Raw genomic sequence first — 17759 nt, 5'->3', positions numbered from 1 at the left:
GCGAGACAGCAAAAGAGACACAGATGTATAGAACAGTCTTTTGGACTCTGCGGGAGAGGGAGAAGGTGGGATGATTTGGGAGAATGGCACTGAAACATGTATGATATCATATATGATATGAATCACCAGTCCAGGTTTGATGCATGATATAGGATGCTTGGGGCTGGTGCACTGGGATGACCCAGTGGGATGGTATGGGGAGGGAGGTGGGAGGGCGGTGCAGGATGGGAACATGTGTACACCCATGGCAGATTCATGTTTATGTATGGCAAAACCAATACAATACTGTAAAGTAATTAGCCTCCAATTAAAATAAATAAATTTATATTAAAAAAATAAAATAAAGTAAGATAAAATTTTTATTGAAGTATCATTGATTTACAATGTTGGGTCAGTTTCATGTGTACAGTACAGTGAATCATTATACACTTGCATATATCCAGTCTTTTTTCTGGATTCTTTGCCCATATAGGTCATCACAGAGTATTCAATAGAGTTCCCTGTGCTATATAATAAGTAGGTCCTTATTAATTATCTATTTTTATATATAATAGTTAGCTTATGTTCATAACACAATCACTACAGGAAAAAGCTATCAACATGATTCTAGAATTTGAACTCAGATCTGAGGAACTCCAAAACGAAAACTCAGTGCTTACTGTTTCTATTATTAATTTCACAACAGCAAGATGGTATAAATTTCTCTAGATAGAAAAAATGCCTGAATAACAGCTATTCTAAATTGATATAAATTCCTTTGTGAGGAAAGAACTCTTAAAATTATGCATTCACTCTGCCAAGAATATGTGAGTTAAATCTCTATCTCAAAAATTTTAGATCAAATAAAGAAAATTTTGCTATAATCCTCCCAATTCCTCAATATTATGAAGTCTGTAATTAACCTCTCTCTATGGTCTAGGAAATACAAATAAAGATAATCCTCTAGTTTTGATAAGATATTTATTTATCCCTCCATTATTTCCTTCTCCTTAAAAAATTAAGGATACCATGAATGTTAGTTAAAAGAGAAAAACACTGTGAAAAATTACTCTTCTTAAGCATTATTATCTCCAGATACAGTTCATGGTAAGATTATTTCCTTTCTCATATCTATAGTCTAGCTCTTAACTCATCTTCATTTAATACAAAGGAATTAATGGGCTTCCTTCAATACTTTTCTGCTTATTTTAAAGCTTTCTTCCTCTACTTTCAGGTAAGAAATCTTTAAACTCCACAGGCTATTTCACTGTTCTAGATTGTGCCTCTTAATTTAGATGCTGTTGTTGTTCAGTTGCTAAGTCATGTAATTCTGCCACTTTGTTGACTGCAGAATACCACAGCTCCTCTGTCCTCCATTCTCTCCGAGTTTGCTCAGATTCATGTCTATTGAGTAGATGATGTTATCTAACCATCTTACCCTCTGCTGTCCCCTTCTTCTCTCGCCTTCAGTCTTTCCCAGCATCAGGATCTTTTCCTATGAGTAGGGTCTTTTCCAGTGAGTCAGCTCTTTGCACAGCTGGCCAAAGTATTGGAGCTTCAGCTTCAGCATCAGTCCTTTCAATGAATTGTCAGGACTGATTTCCTTTAGGATTGACTGGTTTGATCTCCTTACAGTCCAAGGGACTCTCAAGAGTCTTCTCCAACACCACAGTTTAAAAGCATCAATTCTTAGACACTCAGTCCTCTGTGTGGTCCAACTCTCACATCCATACATGACTACTGGAAAAAAACCATAGCTTTGACTATAGGGACCTTTGTCGGTAAAGTGATGCCTCTGCTTTTTAATAGGCTGTCTAGGTTTAGCATAGTTTTTCTTCAAAGAAGCAAGCGTCTTTTAATTTCATGGCTGCACTCACCATCTGCAGTCATTTTGGAGTCCAATAAAATAGTCTGTCACTGTTTCCATTGTTTCCCCATCTATTTGCCATGAAGTTATGGGACTGAAGGCCATGATCTTCCTTTTTCGAATGTTGAGTTTCAATCCAGCTTTTCACTCTCCTCTTTCACCCTCATCAAGAGTCTCTTTAGTTCCTCTTCACATTCTGCCATTTTGCCAGAGTGGTATCATCTGCATACCTGAGGTTGTTGATATTTCTCTTGGCAATGTAGGTAGAGGATTATCATTTTCAAATTTCAAGAGCAAACCCAAAGAGAAGATTTAAACTTGGCAAAATAATTGAAGTTACACATTATACAAATAGAAAATCAAACTTGAAATGACTGAAGAATTTTCTAGTTCCTGTAGATTGCATCATAATGCCCAGGATGAAAAAAATAGATTTTTCAGAAATCGGGTCCTCTCCAGCAACAATTCAATAAATGCATGAAAATGCACATCTGTGAAATAAATCTGCCACAGATGCTGCACCTGGAAATGAGGTCTAGAACAGGAAGCCATTTATTATCACAATAAATCATATCTATAATCTATAGAGATCCCTACTCCATGAACAAAAAAAAAAACCTAGTTTGGAAATTTTAAAGACTCTAGTTCACTTAAAAAAAATAATGATGAAAGATTGATTGGAATATAACTCTTACAGAGCTGCAAGCTACAGCATGTTATTTAAAAGACATGGTATACATACTTTCAGAGCTTAATTTCCTTGCATTTGTACTTAAGAATGAGACTGAATTTACCTAGTCTAAATTAATCTTTCGAAGTGACCAAACTATGTAAACCTGATATTTTTAAAGTGATTAAAATGGCCCTTGGAGAACTTAACTGCCTACTCATTCCAGTATGCACCAGGAAAAAATGAAGGTAGATTTCTTTTTTTTTCCTGAGCGTTTCCTACTCTTGAGTATTGTGTGATGTAAACTTTTATCTCTTACATACATCTAAGCAGTGCAGAGAAGATTTTGGAATACAGTACTGCCTAGCTGCTCTTAGAAGCTGTTTGACAATGGGGCTGGCTGTGTTTCTAGATCTTTCGGATGGTCTCCTTTCAACTAAGTTTTTGGTCTTCTCAACATGGTTGCATTTTCTAAGCAGAAAAGAAAACTGCCAACATCCAAAAGCAAGAACATCAGGAAGCAGAAAAAATTCAAAATTCATCTTCATTTCCTCCTCTCACCTCCTTCTACTCTCCTTTTAGGCTCTGGTTATAAAGGGCTCTTAATATCCACTCCCACTGCTCACCCCCCACCAAAGGCCTGAAATCAGAGTCTGGGGAGGCAATCTGGGGCATAGCAGCATCCAGAGCCGAGGAAAACCAGCCATCAAGCCACATAGCTGGACCTTGCTCAACGTATGTCAGAGTAAGACACTCTTACAGTTCCCAACACTCAAGTTCAGTCAGATGAAATTTAAAAACAGAAGTTAGAAAAAAGTTTCTTCCTTTGCTTTTCTTTCCTTACAAGTAGATCTTGTAAGGAACATAAATCTGTCACTTTTATCATTCTACCTATATCTGAAATAACCATATAAAGCACCTTAGAAAAAGAGCTCCTTCAAACAAACTATTCTATATAGAATTATGTAAAATATCTCAAACTATGAAAACACAATCTTATATGAAGTGGAAAAAAAATGTTTAAATACAAAATTAAAATTACTATTCTCAATTTAAAGGCTAATTTAGAAATGATATAATGTCTAGCTATTGCCAGAAACTTTTTTGTCTTGTATTACACACTTAGTCAGATTAACCAAAAGTTTTAGCCAGTCTCATTTGTTTTCATCAAGAATGTATAGTATGGAGGGCAGAACCCCCAAACACGCAGAAGACCGTTTCTAACAATGGTATGTTTTTTAAAAAATGAATTCAGTACTTCCTTATGTGTGATATTTCACTGCCTTTTGTCTAGCTATTATGAATGTGTTACCCAGTATACTAAGTTGATAATTCCAGAATTTTTCCAAGCAAAAAGTTAGGCTGATGAGTATTTCCAGGGTCATCCTCCATTTCCCTTTTTGAAAGAAGGTTCTAAATATGCCCTTTTCCAGTCTTCAGGCACCTTATCAGTCCTCCGCGAGTTTTCAAAAATGATATCTAGCGGTTCTGTGATGACTTCGGCCAATTCATTAAGAACTCTAGGATGCCAGCCATTGGGACCTGTGGATTTGAACATATCGGGGTTATTGAAGTTCTCCTTTACCCGTTCTTCCCCTAGTCCATCACGGATTTCTGCTCCATTTTTTAAGTCATACTTGTCCCCTTCTGGTTACCATATGGACTTTTGAAAACTAACTTTAAGACTCTGTCATTTATCAATTTTCTCTTTGAAGCTAATAATAAGAAAACGTACTTTATTCTTCTCAAGTCTATATTTGTTTTTTTAAAAAGGTCTACTTCTCTTTCCTTTAATGTTTCTTATGAGAACAGGAAAGTAAAAAAAAAATTAAATAAAAATATATCTTGTAATAAGTTTGCTTTCCTAAATCATATCGCTCAATTCTACACTTTGGTAGCCTTAGTCATAGAATATCAGTCAACGAAAAAAAAAAAAAAGAATATCAGTCAACATACTGCAAAATATTTCAAATGCTACCTAGCTCATGCTCAGGAGGTATGTATCTATCCAGCTTGTCTGTGTAAAGGCTAATTCAAAATGCACCTTCCTAAATAAAAGATTCACAATCATCTTTAATCATAATCATTTGTGTGCACAAATAGTAACTTTTCCACACAGGCATTTAAAAGCATATTTGTGCACAAGCTGGAAAGAGATGAATCAGGATTTCTTACAAAGAAGTAACCTAGCAGAATTCATCTGCTATTGTGTGGTCATCTGCACCAGTGTTCTGGGATTGATATTACACTAATTATCTCCAAGCTCTGATTGGTGTTGACAGTTTTAACCCCTTCGTGGTCACGATGATTCCTCCACAAATGAAAGGCAGCAACAGATTACAGTTTCCTGCCCATCTGTCACCATTGTGCCCTGGGCCAAGAGTCCCTTGACAGATCAGAGTGGACAAAGGAGAAGGAAAAAAAAAAAGGGTGCAAAGGAAGAATGAGGATGCCTGGGTCTCTCCCATGATTTTTGATACGACAGGCAGACGGTGCTGCTTGGATTCAACCATTTACGTGTTTTTTGGTGTGTTTGTTTTTATTGTTGTTTAACTGAAAAAGCTTTTCGAAAAGGTTGAATCACTTTTGCTCTCTTTCATTTTTGTTTTTCTAGTCTACAACTTTTCAGTGTTACCCCTAGTTTTATTTCTTACAAAAAAAAAATTGTATTGCAGGCATTATTGAAAGACTTTAAAAAATTATTCTGCACATTTCTCTAGGGTACAATAATTTGTTTTAGCACATGCTATGTTCACCCCTGCTCAAACAGCCACCTGCTGATAGCAATATGTTAACTAATATGTCACTATTAATTACTTTGGGTAAAATCATCCAACAATTGCATCTAAATGGATAGAAAGTATTAATAGCCATGCTCAGAAAGTTTCTTTCCCCAGAGAATCAGGCTGTTTTGAGATCTTTTTGTCCCTGTAATACCAAGTAATAATATCTTAGTACTCACTAATATATTCAAATAGTCACTCAGATAAACCCATCTCCAAGCCAATCCATTCTTCTACAAAAATCAAGCTCCTATTATAAACTATGTAAAAGTAATATCTGATCTAACTTGACAAGCCAAGTTTTTTGGTTTTTTGTTTTCTTTTTTTGAGGGGAGGAGTGAGGGAAATTTAGCTTAACATGAAGGCAAAACTGTTTCATTTTTAATGCTCTAATAAATGAATAAATGAAAAAGTGCTGCAACAAAAACGTATTTGCTTTAGAGTGTAAGTTAACTTGCTATTTCTACCTGAAAAACCAGAAGGAATCTCTGGTTACAGCATTAGGGCAACTAAGAGCTGACTCATTAGAAAAGACTCTCATGTTGGGAAAGACTGAAGGCAGGAGAAGGGGATGACAGAGGATGAGATGGTTGGATGGCATCACCAACTCAAAGGACATGAGTCTGAGCAAGCTCCGGGAGATAGTGAAGGACAGGGAAGCCTGGAGTGCTGCAGTCCATGGGGTCGCAAAGAATCAGACACGACTGAGCGACTGAACAACTGAACAACAAAAGACCTCAGGAAGACTACAGCTGAATTTTGACAAAGTCACCAAGGAAGGAAGACACCATCCTGAGAAGACTCTTGTTAAAACAAAAGATTCTCAGATGTTGCACCATGCCTGATACAGCTCTGCCTGAAGTCAGCAAGATACCCCCGCCAACCATTAAAGGTCACTGTGTTAAAGATCATTGTCTTCCAGGAACCTATGGAAATAAAAAAAATGCCCTGGACAGGCTATCATCTAGTAAATGCAGGTACCCTCCACATTAAACTCAGCTAAAGATGTGCACCACGAAGTCATTCACAAATATAGTATCAAGCTAACAGCCCCAACTGAAACCTCTTGCGTCTTAGTTCAGCAAAAACCAATTGCATTGATTAAACAAGCCCAGCCTTGCCATTTGCTAGTTTTCATTCTTTGGGGGAAAGGGTGGGAGGCAGACAAACAGGATTTCCGCAGTTGGGTCATGGAGAGTTTCAAGATGTGAAAGCAGTCTCAGAGAACAGTAATTAGCGGAGCACATGTTGCTTCATGATCAGAGGAGACATTAGTAATTTCCCTGCTAGGAAGGCTCCTTGGCGCTCTGGCACCTGGCATGCACTGTGACATCCTGGATCCTGCTCCTTATAGATCCCACTCTTCAAGCAAAAGAGAAATGAACAGATGTTTACAACTCTGATCAGCATTAAGGAGATAACTGCTAAAAAGATGTCTTATGGGCAAACAGGCGATGTCAGTCCAGTCTCACTTCACAGAGCTGCTCCTATCAGCTCACATTTTTTCCATTTTATTTTCTCCCTAAATTGTCCAGCATATTCCTAGAGAGAGAGAGAGAAAAAAAAAAAGCCCTTTCTTCATTCCTTCAAGGAAAATAAAAATCTGTTCTATATAAGTTTGGGCTTTCCAGGTGACACGAATGGTAAAGAATCCGCCTGCCAATGCAGGAAACACAAGAGACGCGTATTCAGTCCCTAGGTCAGGAAGATCCCCTGGAAGAGGAAATGGCAACCCTCTCTAATATTCTTGCCTGGGAAATCCCATGGACAGAGAAGCCTGCCAGGTTATAGTCCAGGGGGTCACAAACGGTCATACATGACTGAGAACACACACATACACACACCTTATAAGCATTTACAGCCTTCTTTGAATATAGGACTAGGTTGACTTAAAAAAAAAATCATGAAAAAAATTGCCTCAAATCTGGTCCTTTCTCAAAACTCGCAAAAATCCATCTCTGGACCAATAAATGAGTGAGTGAGTGAGTGAAAATAGCTCAGTCGTGTCCAACTCTTTTCAACCCCATTGATTATACAGTCCATGGAATTCGCCAGGCCAGAATACTGAAGTGGGTAGCCTTTCCCTTCTCCAGGGGATCTTCCCGACCCAGGAATCGAACCTTGTCTCCTGCATTGCAGGTGGATTCTTTACTAACTGAGCTATCAGGGAAATCACAGGACCAATAAATGGTAAATTATATTTTTGGTTTTACTAATGTTCTTGAAGCTTTACTGTTTTTAAAGACAGAGTTTATAAAATTGAATGCCAGCAGTCTGTAATGTGCCAAATTATTATCTATTTCTAAGGAGATATTACTAAAACATTTATAATCCTAGCTGGCCTAATTATTCCCCGACCTGCTTTGAGACATTCAGAGTTCTTACCTCAGGGCCATACAAACCTAATTCCTGGGCTGAACTGTGGCTTTCTCAGTCTTACTTGTTCTAGGATATTAAGAAGGGTGAGAGAAGAAGAGAGGAAGTCTTTCATTTCCCACATATCTGGCAATTCTAATCTGTTAGAGTTCCAATCAGAGAAACAAAGGGGGTGTACGGAGGCACAGAAAAAGTTATTGAAAGAATAAAAAAAACTATTATCCTGTGGCTAAATATTAAGTTTTATGAGATAATGTGTTTTTTTCTTAGCTGATTATTCTGATTTTTAACTGACTTCAGGTCTGCTACTCTTTTTAGCTTCTAATTTCCCCTTAATTAAAAGGCAATCACTATCAGGTTCAGGATAAGCCATTTAGAAGTTATTTTGCTATTGTGATATTATTTAAAAGGATGTAGCCCCATTGCAGATGTAGAAACAATAAATTCTCCACTTATGGTAGCTGAGATTTAAAAAAAAAACAAAACAAAAAAACTGGTGACTGTACAATAATAGTCCATGCAATTTCCTTACAATTGGGGGTGGGTCAACTGCCTCTCGGAGAAGGGAATGGCATCCCACTCCAGTACTCTTGCCTGGAAAATCCCATGGACCGAGGAGCCTGGTGGGCTGCAGTCCATGGCGTCGCTAAGAGTCAGACTGAGTGACTTCACTTTCTCTTTTCACTTTCATGCATTGGAGAAGGAAATGGCAACCTACTCCAGTGTTCTTGCTTGGAGAATCCCAGAGACAGGGCTGCCTGGTGGGCTGCCATCTATGGATCGCACAGGGTTGCACACGACTGAAGCAACTTAGCAGCAGTAGCAGCAGCAACTGTCTCTTAGGAAAAAATTAATAAAAAATAATGGTACAAATGTTGCCTGGATGGCACACATGCACTAATCTGCTGATATACAAGATTTTTTTTACCACATGACTTTCTCAACATTTAGCCATGTCACACTACCTATCACTATGGACCCAAGGAAGACTGGTAATACTCTAACAGACTGGGGAGGTGGCAGGTGTGTATAAATACAGCCTCATTTTAGCTTCAAATTTCTCCAAAGGCATAACCACATTTTAGACTTCTTTATATCCACTGCAGCCGTGAAATTAGAAGACGACTGCTTCTAGGAAGGAGAGCTATGACAAACCTAGAGAGTGTATTAAAAAGCAAAGGCATCACTTTGCAGAGGTCCATATAGCCAAGGCTATGGTCTTTCCAGTGGTCATGTATGGATGTGAGAGTTGGACCATAAAGAAGGCAGAGTGCCAAAAAATTGATGTTTTTGAACCGTGCTGCTGGAGAAGACTCTTGAGAGTCACTTGTCCAGCAAGAGATGAAACCAGTCAATCCTAAAGGAAATCAACCCTGAATATTCACTGGAAGGATTGATGTTGCAGATGAAGCTCCAGTCTTTGGCCACCTGATGCTAAGAGCCAACCCACTGGAAAAGACCCTGATGCAGGGAAAGACTGAAGGTAGACGGAGAAGAGGGCAACAGAGGATGAGATGGTTGGATGGTATCGCCGATTCAATGAACATGAACTTGGGCAAACTCTGGGAGATGGTGAGGGACAAGGAGGCCTGCCTTGCTGTAGAACATGGGGTCGCAAAGAGTCGGACAGCACTTGGCCTCCAAAGAACAACAGCAATATCCACCCTGGGAATATTATACAGCATGTCATGTACTACTACTGCTGGCTGATTCAACTGTCCACAGTAAAATTTTTCCATCCAATTTCTCAGTAAACTAAGTTGCTATCAAGAAAATTTAAGTCTAGCAAGTCAGACAGGAGTATAGATACCTTTGCCTACATGGCAGAGAAAAAATATCAATATCAATATGTTGACTAATCCCATCGGAATCTTCATGGTCACCGTTCAGTTCCTCCAAATGCCTCTAAGGGGCGCGTCTGAGCTGCTGGGAAGGTTGAGGCTGCCTCCCAGAACAACAATCTGAAGGAGCCGATGTCATATTACACAGTGAGCTGGCATGGATATCCTTCCTGCTACAGGTGCTCCACAGGGTAGGTTTCTTAGGGATTCTGTAGACTAGAAAAACATTTGCCCGTTCCAGAATGACCTGTGTATACTTTCTTTTTTTGACTGTAAACACAAATACCCAAATGCATTATAAACCGTTCTTTATCCTGTCTTCATTTATGGTGTGTCCTTGCTAAGTATTGATTTACTAGCTAGTTTCTGGACAAAACTAAATAGGTTATAACAAACTGCACTGCTACTCACCACTTTCTCTGGACTCACAAGAGTTCTAGGCTTCACTCAGGATTAAATTTGCAGGTTTTCAGCAAATTGAAAGTATACTGGAGAGGATGGAAATTTTCCTACCCCTTCTTATTCAGCAAACCCTCAGGAAAAGACTCCAAGGTTAAAAGACAAAAGCGTCTTGGTTTATTCTCTCCTCCAGGCATTAACTGGCTTTATAATTTTTCCAACTGAATAGCTATGTAAATTCCTGATTTCTTAAAAGCACTTTGTTGTCGTCATCGCATATTCCAAATATGCTAAAATTCCCCCACATGGAGAGCAGCCCACGAGGCTGTGCCCTGCAAGCTGCAGAAAACTCCAGGAGACAAGAGGCCTAGGACCTCCCTCACTCCCCAGATCAGAGTTGGTCCTGTCTTATCTCTACCAGGAAGAAATTATCAGGAATTGAACTGTTAGGAATTCTGAATTGTTCTTTCAGCAATTTTATAATAATTAACAGCTGGTCACAACATGAAGCTGGGGCTAGGTCACCACACTTTCAAGAAGTATAATAGCACAGTTAAGGAGGCAAAATAGTAGCTGGAGGGGACAGTGGTTTTAAGAACAAGGAAGGATCTGGGCACGTTTACAGAGGAGTGGAAGGGTTCCATGGAGAGAGACCAAATGCAAGAAAACAAAGGGATAATTACGGGCCATAATCATGACTAGGGCCAAGAGTAGATACCCAGAGGACGGATTAGTCTTAGAGGGGAGAGGGTAATTTTTCACCAGAAACAGAGGGAACAAAGAACAGATGGGCAAAGATGCCAACACTTTGAGATGAAGGAGGGGCGAGGGAGCTCTTGTGCAACAGACTCGACGTTCTAGGTAATGACGTAGCCAAGGCCATCTGCAGAAGGGGAGGTGAGGGGGCAAGGGTAGTTTTAAAGCACCTGAAGGTGGCATGGGGGCTCTGAAACAGTCACCAAGAGAATTGTGACATGAAATCAGCTTGACAGTTCCAAGAGGGCAGATTAGGCTGGGCTGGGCAGGACTGTCACGGAATGACAATGAAAGGGCTTTTAGGGGCTTTCTATACTATGCTTCAAAGTCTCCGAATGCTACCCAAAATAGTGATCAAGACACAGGCCTAGAAACGCTCAATAGAAGTCCAGAACAGAAACAGTGATAAATGCTACAGGATGCTGAATACTAGGGCTTCCCAGGTGGCTCAGTGGTAAAAATGCTCCTGCAATGCAGGAGATGCAGGAGACGTGAGTTCTCACGTCCATTGAGTCAGTGATGCCATCCAACCCTTTCATCCTCTGTCGTCCCCTTCTCCTTCCTCCTTCAATCTTTTCCAGCATCAGGGTCTTTTCCAATGAGTCAGTTCTTCCCATCAGGGGGCCAAAGTTTTGGAGTTTCAGCCTCAGTGCTTCCAACGAACACTCAGGACTGATTTCCTTTAGGATGGACTGGTTGGATCTCCTTGCAGTCCAAGGGACTCTCAAGAGTCTTCTCCAACACCACAGTTCAAAAGCATCAATTCTTCAGCACTCAGCTTTCTTTATAGTCCAACTCTCACATCCATACATGACTACTGGAAAAACCATAGCTTTGTTGGCAAAGAGATGTCTTTGCTTTTTAATACCCTATCTAGGTTTGTCCTTACAAGGAGCAAGTGCCTTTTAATACTGTGGCTGCAGTCTCCGTCCACAGTGATTTGGGAGCCCAAGAAAATAAAATCTGTCACTGTTTCTACTTTTTCCCCATCTAATTGCCATGAAGTGATGGGACCAGAAGCCATGATCTTGGGTTTTTAAATGTTGAGTTTTAAGCCAGCTTTTTCACTCTCCTCTTTCATCCTCATCAAGAGGCTCTTTAGTTTCTTTAGTTCTTTATGTTTACAGTACATACTATGATTATAACCAGTCTACCTCAGTAACAGTCAACAGCTACTAACAGTAACTGAATAAACTTCTGTGCCAGGCACTGTGCTGAGGACACAGCATACTTAAACATAATCTCCCTTACTTCTTACCATAAGCCCATATGATGGCTCTCCTGGACTCAGTTTTACAAAGAATATGAGGCTTTCAAGTGTAGATATCCTGAGAGTGTCAAGTTAGTGGCAGAGCAGTTCTATCCAACAGTGAAGTCCACCCTTGTAAAAGTATGCCTGCACTCCCCATCATTTTTGTTTTATTTATATATGTATTTATTTATTTTGGTTGCACAGCATGCAGGACTCACCCAATAAGGGACTGAAACCATGCTCCCTGAAAAGGAAGTAAGGAGTCTTAACTACTGGGCCGCCAGGGAATTCCCCCCACCATTTTTGATTGGGAATGTACAATAGTTGAATAACATCCCCTCAGACTCACAGCCACCTGAAATTCCAGAATGTGAACTTGGAAATACAACCTTTGCAGATGATGTAAGCTCTGCAGATGCCATCACTGGTGTCCTTTCAAGAGGAGAGGAGACACAGACAAAGAAGGCCATATGAAGACAGCGACGCAGAATGCAGTGATGCAGCTATTCATACAAGCCCAGTAATGGCAGGAGCCACCTGACGCTGGGAGAGAGGCAAGGAAGAATTCTCCCTTCAAGGCTTTGGAAGGGAGCACGGCCTCACCAAAACCGTGTTTTCATACTTCTGGACTCCCAAACTGCTAGAGAGTAAATGTATGTTGCTTTACGCCACTCAGTTTGTGGTACAGCCCTCAGAAACTAATATGCAACCCTTTCATAGAAATATATAATTTCTCAAATGAGCTTAGGAGTATTTTTAATCACTTCATTTTCAGCAGTACATGCAAATGTGATTTTAAGCAAAAAGTATTTCATTTTTATTCAGGGTAAGAAATGTGCATAATACTTACTTAGATATTATATTTAATGTCATTCATAATATATAAGAAAATTTTAACTTCATCCTATTAAATAAATGATGCCAACTATTTAATTATGTAGGAAAATATGATTTATAAAAAATACATTAAAAACTAAATACTGTGTTTCTGCATGGCCTCCATGTATATTAAGATGCAGACTGAGATTTAACTATTTCCTACACAATCAAAAATATAAAATAGTCAGCAGTTGGGGTGAATGTTTTTATTTTGCTTGATGTCCACTAGTTTATGTACCTGAATATTTATGATTTGCTTTAAATTGCAAGATAAGAAAAAAGGTTTCAGTGACTACTTGTAAGTATTTCTCTACAAATCACATACTACATACATGGACATTTTTATTTCCAATAAGTTAAAAATGAATGTAAATGCCAGTATTTTTCTATTCTGCTATCAGTTATTGAAGAACTGAAGAATGAGAGTTTAACGTGCAATGTAAGCATATTTGAGATCTAAGAGGTTTTCATTTCACAGAGGAAAATATTTAAATAATTTCCATTGTATGCTTAAAGATATGTAATGAAAGAGTTACTATTCCCAACCTGGAGAACTTTTTTGACTCCTTTAACAGTTCAGAAACCTCCAGCTAGTCAACATGGCGATTTCTATATTAGCAGTTCTCAAACATCTGGTTCCAGGAACAATTTGTAGTTTTAAAAACCACAGAGGATTTCAAAGAGCTTTTGTTCATGAATTGTAATTCATATATATATGCATATAAATAAAATAACTTGATATTTACCATATTTGAAACTGCAAATGAGAAATATTTAAAATATTTAATTCACCTAAAAATTAAAATGGTACATTCATCAGGTTAATATAAATAACATTTTTATGAAAGATATTTACCCCCAAATTAATAATAAACATTGCATTGTTTTTCATTTTTGCATATCTCTTTAATGGCTAGTTTAATAGGCTACCGAGTACTTACATCTTCCACACTTGAACTGTGATAATATGCTGTTTTAGTTGAAATGTATGAAGAAAATCTGTCATTAGAAAGAGGAAAATATTTTAATAGCTTTTCCAGGTAGACAATTGTAGACATTCTTTTGATACCATGCCAAAATTGACAACGTATAGTTTCTTAAGTCAGTTCCAATGTGAAATCTGAAACCATAGCAATAAACTTTTTGTACTCCATAAACGATATGAAAATCTGTCTGTCTTCTACTATTAACAGACCCTTTCTCATATATGACTTGGTAATATCATGCATTAATCATTTGGAAAGTACTGGGTTCCTGAGTTATGCAAATCTTCTAAATGTTCACACTTCATCATCATTCAATGTCAAAAAAGAAACATATGCTACTATCACCACCTACCTCATCAAAAAAGGCTTCAAGTCTTGGGAAACTGTCAGTTTTACTGTGGCATACACGTTTTTAATGTAAGTTTTACTTAAATATTCAAATTTTGTTATTAACAAATATTGTCCATTGTTTTTCTTAAAATATTACCAGTTGCTCAGTAGCCTATGATTCTTTGTGACCCCATGGACTGTAGTCCACCAGGCTCCCAGGATTTTCCAGGCAAGAATACTGGATTGGGTTGCCATTTCCTTCTCCAGGGGATCTTCCTAACCCAGGAATCAAATCTGAGTCTCCCACATTGCATGCAGACTCTTTACTATCGGAGCCACCAGGGAAAGGTTCACTTTATTCACTTTCAAGAAATTTAGCTGCCAAATATCCAGTAGGTAACCATAGTTTGTTCCACAGTGTTCTTCTAAGTGAAAATGATATTCCATGACTAAAGCAGCTAGTTGAGCTAGTAACTTAGACAACAATAGAAGGGGTTAGTAAGAGACAAGGTTCACATTCACTTCCATTTGCAACAGAAATCTTTGTGAGTGGTTATCAAAAAACATGTACTCAAAAGTTGAGACTTAATAAGCTTACTAATTTCTACTGCTTCATCAAGGCCATTTTAAGGAAAATGGTCATTTTCTTTGGCATGTGTACAAGAATGCCACAAGCACTAACGTAGTTTAGTGTCTCTGCCTTAATTGGCATTAATGTGATAGCATTTTTACACCTAGTGGCTTTTGTGCTACTAATGCAAATGTCCACAAAGTAAAAAAGGCAAATAATGTCAAAGAGTACTGTTATGAAATAATTACCTTGCAAACTGAGTCTTGGGGACCCCCAGGGAATCTGTGGACCACACATTGAGAACCATAGTCTAAACCACTTCTAGACACCAGAGTCGAGATACAGGCCACACACACACACACACAAATCACCAGTGGATCACAGACCAATGCATCACTCTGGAATATAATTCTGCCCTTTGCAATAACTCCTTCCTTCCAATCACTCTGCATTTATCTTCCTGGCTCCCTACCTGCCTCAACCTCATGAAACTAGGAAGTCTGAATATAGTCTTTCTGCCTTGAAGGTGAGTTAACTTTCCTCCTCTGGGGAGAGGGTTTGCAAAGATAGCTAGGCTGGCTTGGGCGGAAGGGGTGGGCAGGGGAAACACTTCTCAAAGGGACTGTGCTTGCCAGCCTTTACAAAAGCAAGAGTTTTTGAAGTGACTTAGGCAACTCTGATTAAAAATAACCCTTTGTCTCTTGGCGTCCAGTCCCAGCTCCCGGAACACTGAAGCGTGGCCTCCACTGGGCTTTAACCTCACCTGCCAAATTGGAATGGGCAGGGAAGCAAGACAACTGTCATAATCCTCTTTAGCAATTCCTTGGAAAGCACATTTGCATGTTCAGTGGCAGCCACAGTGAAGCACTACTCAGGGGATCTCTGCTGTTTTCCATCACTCCACTTCTCTGATTTTTGCAGGGGAAAGAAGGACACTTTCAAATGTCTCAAGAAAGCCACAAGCTCTGATGGCCTCATTCTGGGTCTTAAGAACCATCAGTTAACTGTTTTAAAAAACAACAACAACAACAACAGTACTTATGAAGTCTTCTGAATAATCCTCAAAATGCTGGCCTTGTCCAAATGAACTCAGGACATGTAAATGGGTTACCTGAAGCAGCAAAACATGTAAACAGGACTGAGTTCCATCACACACTGAAGGTCTTTTGCACACATACACTTGCTGTTATGAAGTGATACTCCGAGAAGGTTTGGGTGCAAAACACAAATCAGAGGGCTTCAAACAGTTACAGTTCAAGGTAGCCTAGTGTCACGTGTCCAGAGTAAGCCCAGGGTGGCTCTGTGTGTGTGTGTGTGAGAGATGTCGAGGCGGGGAGGGTAGGGGAGAATGGAGGAAGCATGGGTCTACTTCCCCAAACCAAACCAGCCTGTCCTCCAGGTTTTCCTCGGCAGTCATCACATCCCTCCCTGCCAGGACAGAAGTGAAATCCTGGGGGAAGCAGTGCAGGGTTAGAGATCCGTGCTCAGACTCTGGAAGGAAACTCCAGGCTGACGACTTCCTGGATGGGTAACCATGGACACATAGCTGCTCTGTGCTTCTTTCCCATCTGAAATGGGAACCACAGTGCTGCCTACATTTCAGAGAGTTATTACTAGAATTAAAAGAGAAAATATTTGCAAGACGGTTTAGAACAGTATCTGGCACAGTGTAAGCGGATATAAGTGTCTGAATGTTTTTTCTAATACATGCCCCATAACAGGCATGGAATTCTATTTCTTCATTCAATCACAGAGTGATATAAAAACCCACCCCTAAGGAGGCATAGAGACTTAGACACATCTTCAGAACAAAATCATAATGGATGTGCTGCAACATTATTAAGTTAGTCACCCACAAATGTTATTAGAATAAATCATGAATAGTGTGTGTGCTTTAAGCACTGTCTAGCCATTAACTTTTAAAAATTTCATTTAGCTTTGTGAAGCATGCCCTATAGAACATAACTCCCATAGCAGTTGTTCTCAGCTTATTCAAGCATAAAAACCTCTTTTTAATTGTTTTAAACCATAAGACCCCCCACTTTTGCCATAGGGCATGTGTATGCATACCCCCCCACCCTCACTATACACTCAGAAAAGAGAGTAACTTCATATTATACTCTTACTTTCTTCCCACTCTTTGAGAAAAATTGTTGCTTTAAAAGTGACCAAGAGGGAATTCCCTGGTGGTCCAATGGTTAGGACTCTGAGCTTTAGCTGCTGAGGATGTGGGTCAATCCCTGATCAGGTAACTAAGACCCCACATGCCCCATGATGCAGTCAAAACGAAAGAAAAAGAAAATAAAATGTACATTGTTGTGTAAAAAAGTGACCAAGAGTTCAAGAACTCCTTCAAATAAATTTATATGAAACATAGTATTTATGTACAAATCCACTGAGAATAGCCGGTACCCAAGTAGGTTCCAAGACCCTTGGATTAATTCCTCAAGAGTCTGGGTTTCTAATGTTAGAAGATGCTTTCACTGAAGAAAGGGAATCATCAGAAACTAAGATCATGTTCTTGAAGAAATTCAAATACATTAAAATAAAAGATTAACCAAGTGAAAGTCAAATGCCAGAATCGCAACTTCTTTAATACTGTGTGGTCGCTCCAGTCATGCATGGGTGAGTATGCCAGTCAAGAAGTATTTCAGTACATCTGAATACAGCAGTATTTCAATAAGCTAAAGGCCAACATTTTTTATGACTTAAATCAGAATAGTTTGCTTTTATCTTCACACAATCTTCCACAGTTGAGCCTGACAATTTTTCATTGTTTACTCCTTTAGGAATCTGACCCACTGTAACAAAGATGTCAAAAAACAAAGAAATAGATAATCCCATGTAGTTTCTGCAAGAATCATGTCTGGTTCCAGAGATAATAGAAAGGACCGAAATTTCCTGGAACTAACACAGATCCATGGAAACATCCCCAAGCAAAAACAGAGTTCAGTGGACTACACATCTTTCAGACAATTCAAAACTAGGATAACAAGAGATTTCAGAAACCCCCTATTGTTGATAGGAGTTTCCCTTGTATGACATGGAACACAATCCCAAGAGCTGACTT

The 17759-nt window shown here is 39.1% G+C and overlaps 1 protein-coding gene across 5 annotated transcripts in view; it reads right to left on the bottom strand.

Annotated features, from left to right (window-relative positions):
• SAMD5 (sterile alpha motif domain containing 5) overlaps positions 1–17759 on the bottom strand; it is a 708715-nt gene that overhangs the window by 643907 nt on the left and 47049 nt on the right. The window contains exon 2 of one of the 5 annotated variants that reach the window (XM_069598650.1): positions 3961–4058. The exons of 2 other annotated variants lie outside the window; for them this stretch is intronic. In XM_069598650.1, coding sequence (XP_069454751.1) covers positions 3996–4058 — 63 coding nt within the window. In that variant the 3' untranslated portion in view covers positions 3961–3995. Of the gene's footprint in view, positions 1–341; positions 4059–13741; positions 13802–17759 lie in introns of those variants that run through there. 2 more of the 5 variants (XM_069598649.1, XM_069598654.1) reach the window with 2 other exon arrangements.

The sequence above is a fragment of the Ovis canadensis genome, chromosome 8, assembly GCF_042477335.2.
Source record: "Ovis canadensis isolate MfBH-ARS-UI-01 breed Bighorn chromosome 8, ARS-UI_OviCan_v2, whole genome shotgun sequence".
Lineage (NCBI taxonomy): Eukaryota > Metazoa > Chordata > Mammalia > Artiodactyla > Bovidae > Ovis > Ovis canadensis.
Note: the sequence above shows the minus strand (reverse complement) of the source record. Positions and strands in the feature narration are given on the sequence as shown.